This window comes from Eriocheir sinensis, chromosome 6 (genome assembly GCF_024679095.1).
Source record: "Eriocheir sinensis breed Jianghai 21 chromosome 6, ASM2467909v1, whole genome shotgun sequence".
Taxonomy (NCBI): Eukaryota; Metazoa; Arthropoda; class Malacostraca; order Decapoda; family Varunidae; genus Eriocheir; species Eriocheir sinensis.
Genome location: NC_066514.1, coordinates 9,967,567 through 9,974,039, shown reverse-complemented (window position 1 = coordinate 9,974,039; position 6,473 = coordinate 9,967,567). Strand labels below are relative to the sequence as shown.

The 6,473-nt window shown below is 48.4% G+C and overlaps 1 protein-coding gene across 1 annotated transcript in view; it reads left to right on the top strand.

Annotated features, from left to right (window-relative positions):
* LOC126986963 (clumping factor B-like) overlaps positions 1–5,501 on the top strand; it is a 14,607-nt gene extending 9,106 nt beyond the window's left edge. Inside the window, exon 5 of the mRNA XM_050843530.1 lies at positions 5,495–5,501. Coding sequence (XP_050699487.1) covers positions 5,495–5,501 — 7 coding nt within the window. The remainder of the gene's footprint in view (positions 1–5,494) is intronic.
* Positions 5,502–6,473: the final 972 nt, after the last annotated feature.

The window sequence follows — 6,473 nt, the reverse complement described above, 5'->3', positions numbered from 1 at the left end:
AGTACTTCTTCTATCATGTTTTTCTGCCATTTCCATGCCGACTGCTCCAAGGTGTTCATGGAGGGTCCTTGTATATCCAAAGTTGAATTTTGTAATTGCCTTTCCAACAAGATAGTTCATTCTTACACTGTGGAAGAATCTGGTCTTCGGTGCCATTGTCCATATGAGTGCATTTAGGCTTTCATTAGCATTTTGCGTGAAGCCACTGCACCTTGACAGGAGTTCGTCTGTGATAAATCTTTTGTACACCTGCAACAGCTCCTCCTTTATGTCTTCTCTTATGGGGTGGCCAACTTTCTGCTGATGAATACCAGCAGGTATATCTTTATTCTCATGAATAAGTCTGTTATAAAAGCACCAAGTATCCTCGCCTTCAGGGCACATGTGATGAGCAGGATTGTTATCTGTGCTGGCGCAGTGTTCTAATGTTGCCAGTACTGCCTTCTCTCTCTCTCTGCCATACGAGGGTACCTCGCTTCCACCCTCCCCTCCCATGTAGATAACGCGAGGGAGCATAGGCCTATACACACACACACACACAAACACACACACACACTACTTCTTCTTTTGGTGCCTGCTCCTGGAGAGAGAGAGAGAGAGAGAGAGAGAGAGAGAGAGAGAGAGAGAGAGAGAGAGAGAGAGAGAGAGAGAGAGAGAGAGAGAGAGAGAGTGTTGAAACGAAAGTAAGATTTGATGAAATTGCAACATAGCCGCGGTAGCTCAGTCGGTATAATGCTCACTTTCGCCTGGGAAGCTCGTAGTTCGATTCCTTCCTGGTCAGTGTAGGCGGATATCTGGTAGTCATTTCAGAGCACAATACATCACTGAGCTATGTACAGCGGCTAATTTTCATAATATCACACAAGATATGAAGCTACATTAGTAATATTTTCCTTTCTATTCTTTCGTTGTGGATGACATACCACAAAAAACGACTCAAGCCTGTTCATTTGGTGGTAAACTATTTTTTGCTCTCTCTTTTTTCTTTCTTTATTTTTTACATTCTGATTTACACCATGGACAAAGAACACACACACACACACACACACACACACACACACACACACACACACACACACACACACTTCTTTCCTCTAAAATAAAGAACACAAGCTACTCATAAAAACGAGAAAAGGAATAAACAAAGTACTCCCAAGGGTGCCCTTCGTGGTCAAACTCAGACCTAATTACCTTCCCCTAGTCCCACAGGGCAATCAGACGGGCGAGGGGCCTTTCACAACGCCGTCTCCAAAAAAGAAATGCAAGGATACAAATGCAGGAATTTTTTCGGACAGTACAAAAAAAACAATAATTAATGGGTCCCCCACACACACAAATATCTTTTGAATCTTGCCATGGCTTATTAGTCGTTAGAATTGTATGAATAATGAGAGAGAGAGAGAGAGAGAGAGAGAGAGAGAGAGAGAGAGAGAGAGAGAGAGAGAGAGAGAGAGAGAGAGAGAGAGAGGTTCAGCTAAACCCTTGGGAGCAAGGCGAGAAGGTTGAGGTTCCGAGGACTGTCACCAGATGTCAGGACCTCTCATGAGGAATATATTTATTTATCCTTATTTACGTCTCCCTCAAAACGGGCTCGTTTTCTTTAGACCACCTGTCGAACGCCTACGGAGAGTTACTGGCGCGCTGTAATTTATACGTATTATTAAGTGATTAATAAAGTACTTTAGTAGAGGTAAATATTTTTGGAGGCTGCAGAAACTGATGACGAGTGCGTTGATATGTGTTATATAATGATTTGCGTTAGTGATATTTTTCAAAATTAACTCGCTTAGAGGGAGCATTCAGAATCAAGGCCCTCGCTGCTAAAGGGTTAATAGCCACAGCAAATAGCGTAACACTGAGAATACTTCCCTGTGGTACACCATCCTCAAGTGGACAAACCTCGGAAAGAGTACTCCCCACTCTAACCCGGAAAAGACGATGAGATAAAAACTCCTGAATAAAAATAGGGAGAACAGGTTAAGTAAAATTCCATGACACCAAGCGGTGTCATAGGCCTTCTCCAGATCAAAAAACACGGTCACCTGGTGGTGATTATTGGCAAACGCCTCACAAACTGAGGACTCCAAGGATAAAAGAGCATCCGAGGTGGAGCTCATCTTTCGGAAACCATATTGCACCGGGGTCAATAAGTTCCGGCTCTCCAAGTACCATATAAGCCTGACATTCACCATCTTCTCCATCACTTTACAAATGCAGGATGTTAGAAATAGGACGATAGTCAGTTGCTTGGAGATGATCTTTCCCAGGCTTCAGAATGGGGAGAATTACAGCCACACTCCATAGAGATGGAAAATCACCGGTACGCCAAATGAAATTGTAAAGATCCAATAAAAATGTAAAACCACAGTCAGACATGTGGCGTAAGAAAGCATAAGGGATGTCGTCTGGACCTGGCGAGGAATCATGACACTGGGATAAAGCCGTCTTCAACTCGGAGAGAGAAAATGGGATATTATAAGATTTCCCTCCGGTGGAAGCGAAGTTAACAGCGAGTGATTCCAAATCCCGGCGGTGACGAGCCCCTGGTGCAGTAGGATCTTTCCTAGAGACACTGGCAAAGTGCTTGGCGAATAGGTCAGCAACAGTCTTAGGGTCCACCACCGTTTCCCCTGCATGCGATAACACTGGAGGTGGAGGGGGGGAAAAACTTCCCAGAGATCTTACGAACTCTGTTAAAGACTTCTGTGAGTGTAGTTCTGGTAGTGATGGAAGATACATAAGCCTTCCAAGAAATTCGTTGAGCCTCCTTGAAAGTGCGTCGTGCTCGATCACGCGCTCGCCGAAAAGCACCCAAACACTGGGGGTCCCCACGGTGACGACGAAGTCGAGAGAATGCAGCACGCTTCTCTTGCACTTCAGTAGTGCAAGCAGCGTTCCACCAGGGAACATGACGTTTAGGGAACTGGCCAGACGTCCCGGGGACGGATTGAAGGGCTGCAGAATGTAAGGCATCAGTGAAATAGGATGCAGCCTCGTCAGAAGTTCCAAAGTCAGCCAACTGACGAAGAGAGGAGCTAAGTTCCGTAAAACGCTGCCAATCTGCTTTATCAAGACGCCAGCGAGAAAGGCGTGACTGTGGTACAGAATCAATGCGTTCCAATAAAATTGGGAAGTGGTCACTGCCATACAAGTCCGGTAAGACCCGCCAACGAAAATCAGGAAGAGAATTAGAAGTGCAAAGTGAAAGATCTATAGAGGTAAAAGTACCAGTTTGGCTATGAAAATGTGTCCCCTCCCCGGAGTTTAAAATTTATAATCCATGATCCTCAATAAAAAAAGCAACTAAAAGTCCGCGTGGGTTGGTTGCACCATCATCCCACAACGGATGGCGACCGTTAAAATCCCCTAATAAAAGTAAAGGCGAGGAAAGTTCTTGCACCAGGTCGTCAAGATCGTGTCTGTCAACGGGAACACCAGGAGGGAGATAAAGGCTACATAATGTATAAAATTTGCCCAAATAAACCTTAACAGGAACAGACTGCAACGTTGAGTGAAGCTGTAATGGGACATAAGGGATATCACAGCGAACGAATATGGCGGTGCCACCATGGTGGCCCTGTCAAGGATTGGGGGTACTGTAAACGGCACGATACCCAGGAGGACTAGAGTGAGTGTAGTCTCCGAGCATTGTCTCCTGTAAACAAAGGCAAGCAGGAGAAAACCGAGATATCAATGCTCGGAGTTCCTCCCACGAGGCTCGTAGGCCTGTACAATTCCACTGGAGGAGTAGGAAGATGTCTATTTTCGAGTGCGCTCCAGGTGAGCCCCTGAAAGAGACTGCCTTTTACCCACCTGATTCGGTACGGTAATACGACGAGAAGAGGAGACAGGGACCCGAGAGAAGCCGGGTCGAGGGCCTCGAGCTTTCTCCCAAAATAGGAACCTGCGCCCCCTCCGGACGCCGCACTACTAGAACCATACCGCACACCACTCCCCGAAGCTACATGCTCGCGGGGAGGGTTTCCAACACTATCTCCAAGGGATTCCTCAGTTTCCATATCCCGATCAGGAAAGCCACTAGACGCAACAGGAACTGGAACAGAGGGGGTCTCAGCAGGCTCAGTATGAGCCTCCGCATCTTCCTCCATAGGCCTTTCATGGGAGACCCCAGAATCATGTATACCTACAGTTATCTTAGTTGGCGGCACAGATTCAACTGAATCTGTAGAACCGCGATGTCGCTTGTTCATACCTCTGGCGGACTTCGGCGAAGCAATGTGAGGTGCATGTACATCAACATGCATCACCTGGGACGAGGCCGGAGAAGCCCCATCAGAACCTGGAGGTGACTCGACAGAATCACAGGACAAAAGGGAAAATCTATTATGGGACGTAGTAACAGTAGCTTCAAAGGGCCGGGAGGAAACCGTAGAGGACACCTGAGCAGAAGAGCGAGTGCCTAGCGATGAGGTGTACGTCTTTGCTCCAGTACCGGCTTTCTGGCGGTAGAGGAGTTCACGGCGCGCACTACCAAGGCTGATAAACTGACTATTTGCAAGTTGCAAAATATCATGTTCCAGGCGACATCGTGGCCACTGTCTGGAAGACAACCGGTGAGCATCCTAGCAATAGAAGGAATAAGCATCTGACTCACATTCCGCCGTGGAGTGTGCGGCTAATGCAGAACAATTACCACACCGAGAAGGCTTAGTGCAGTATTTCTTACCATGACCATACCCGTAACATGAAAAACACTGTAGAGAGCGGTCAACAAAAGGCTTTACCCGAAGATTGAGGGGGCCAATACTGACACGGTCAGGGAAGGTAGAACCAAAAAAGGTGAGAAGTATCATGTTAGCTGAACCCTTCATCTTGGACACCTTATGAACAGAACTAGGGCACATCCTAAATATTTACTCCTCAGAGAACTCATAGATGTCATGGTTATATATACCGCCTTTACTATAATTGAAGGTATGATGTGCTTTGACCATTGCAAACATGTTGTCAGCAGGGGATGGTAGATGTTGCAGCATTTTAGCTTGAATAATATCTTTAGCCCTGACTAACACCTCCTTCCCATATTTTTCAGATTCCCCTCAGGGATCGTGCCAATTTCTTTGACGAGGTACCTAGCAGCATAAATGAAGTGGCCACGCCCATTCTTATAGTATGCAACAAACCAACGAGGGAGAGGGACCTGGCTGTCCCTGGGAGTTGGCTCTAACAAAGCGTCTTCAAAGAGATTCGGGACATAGTCCATGTCCCTGTCCGAAATATTGGAAGAGCGAAGAAGTTTTGCTTGAAATCCAGCACCTGCGATAGGCAGAGTCGCAACAGCATCACACGCCGACTGGGCTTCAGCGCTGGAGGCAAAGTTCACATAGCATCTGTTTGAATTGAAGTCTCCATTGAAGTGCGTCCAGCTTGGATGAAGGGCGCACACCAGAGTTACCCCCGGAATGGGAGGCAGCCTTGTTAGACACACGTGGACTTTTGTGTCTCACGGACTTATCTTGGTCAGCCCCTCCAGGAGGTAGGGACTTTCCAGCGGCACCACCAGGAGCCGTGAAAGGCTCCAAGGTGGCGACGAGAGAGGACCGTGTAGGGGTAATCGAGGACAGGCAGGCCGAGGCAAGGGAAACTTACCCATACACAGGGGAGGTGTTTCACTCCCCCACACCCCACCACCACGTAGCCCAACAAGGGTAGGCCAGATGTTGGGGCCAGACCGCACCCAACAGCCCCAGGGGTAATGGGGAAGTATACGCATCCACTGCCAAGTGTTTAACGGCGGCCGCGGGACCGTTGCGACCGCCCACCCGGCAGTGACCACTTGACCCTAGCCATCGCATGACCAGCCGATTGATTCAGTGGGGCCACATTGAACCGCCCGTCTTACCCCAACCCTCCGACCAAAGGCGTGTTGCCCATCGAGGGAACTACACCCTGCCCAGCGGTGGACTCAACCCCCAGATGAAAGGGCACGGGGAGTATACGGGACGCCACGCACGGCAAACACGTGGAGAGACAGTAGCCCTGCCTTGGGTGGTAAAAGGGCAGGGCGGGCAAAGGCAACCTCATCAGTAGGCCTCCTCTACCGGTGATGAGGGGGGAGCACTTGGTCCACGAGGTCAACGGACATCGAGACCTATCGGGGTGGGCAAGCCACCACGGTAGGTGGTGCCGCCGACCTCGCTTCAAGCCCCGTCACCACGACAAGGTGACTCCCCTTCGACGGGGAGGAGGAGGAAGGAGGTTTCATGAGACAGCTCAACACGGCACCAAACTAACCCCCATAACCCCATAACCCTCTCATTCTAGAACTTATCTAACCTCTTCTTGAATGTATCTATCGTGTTGGCGCTCACGACATGACTTATTAGTATGTTCCACTCATCCACCACTATTGGTAAACCAATTATTGCCTATGTATTTGTTGAACTTGAACTTATCCAACATAAACCCATTGCTTCGTGTCCTACCCGGTGTGGTGTCATCTGCCATCCACG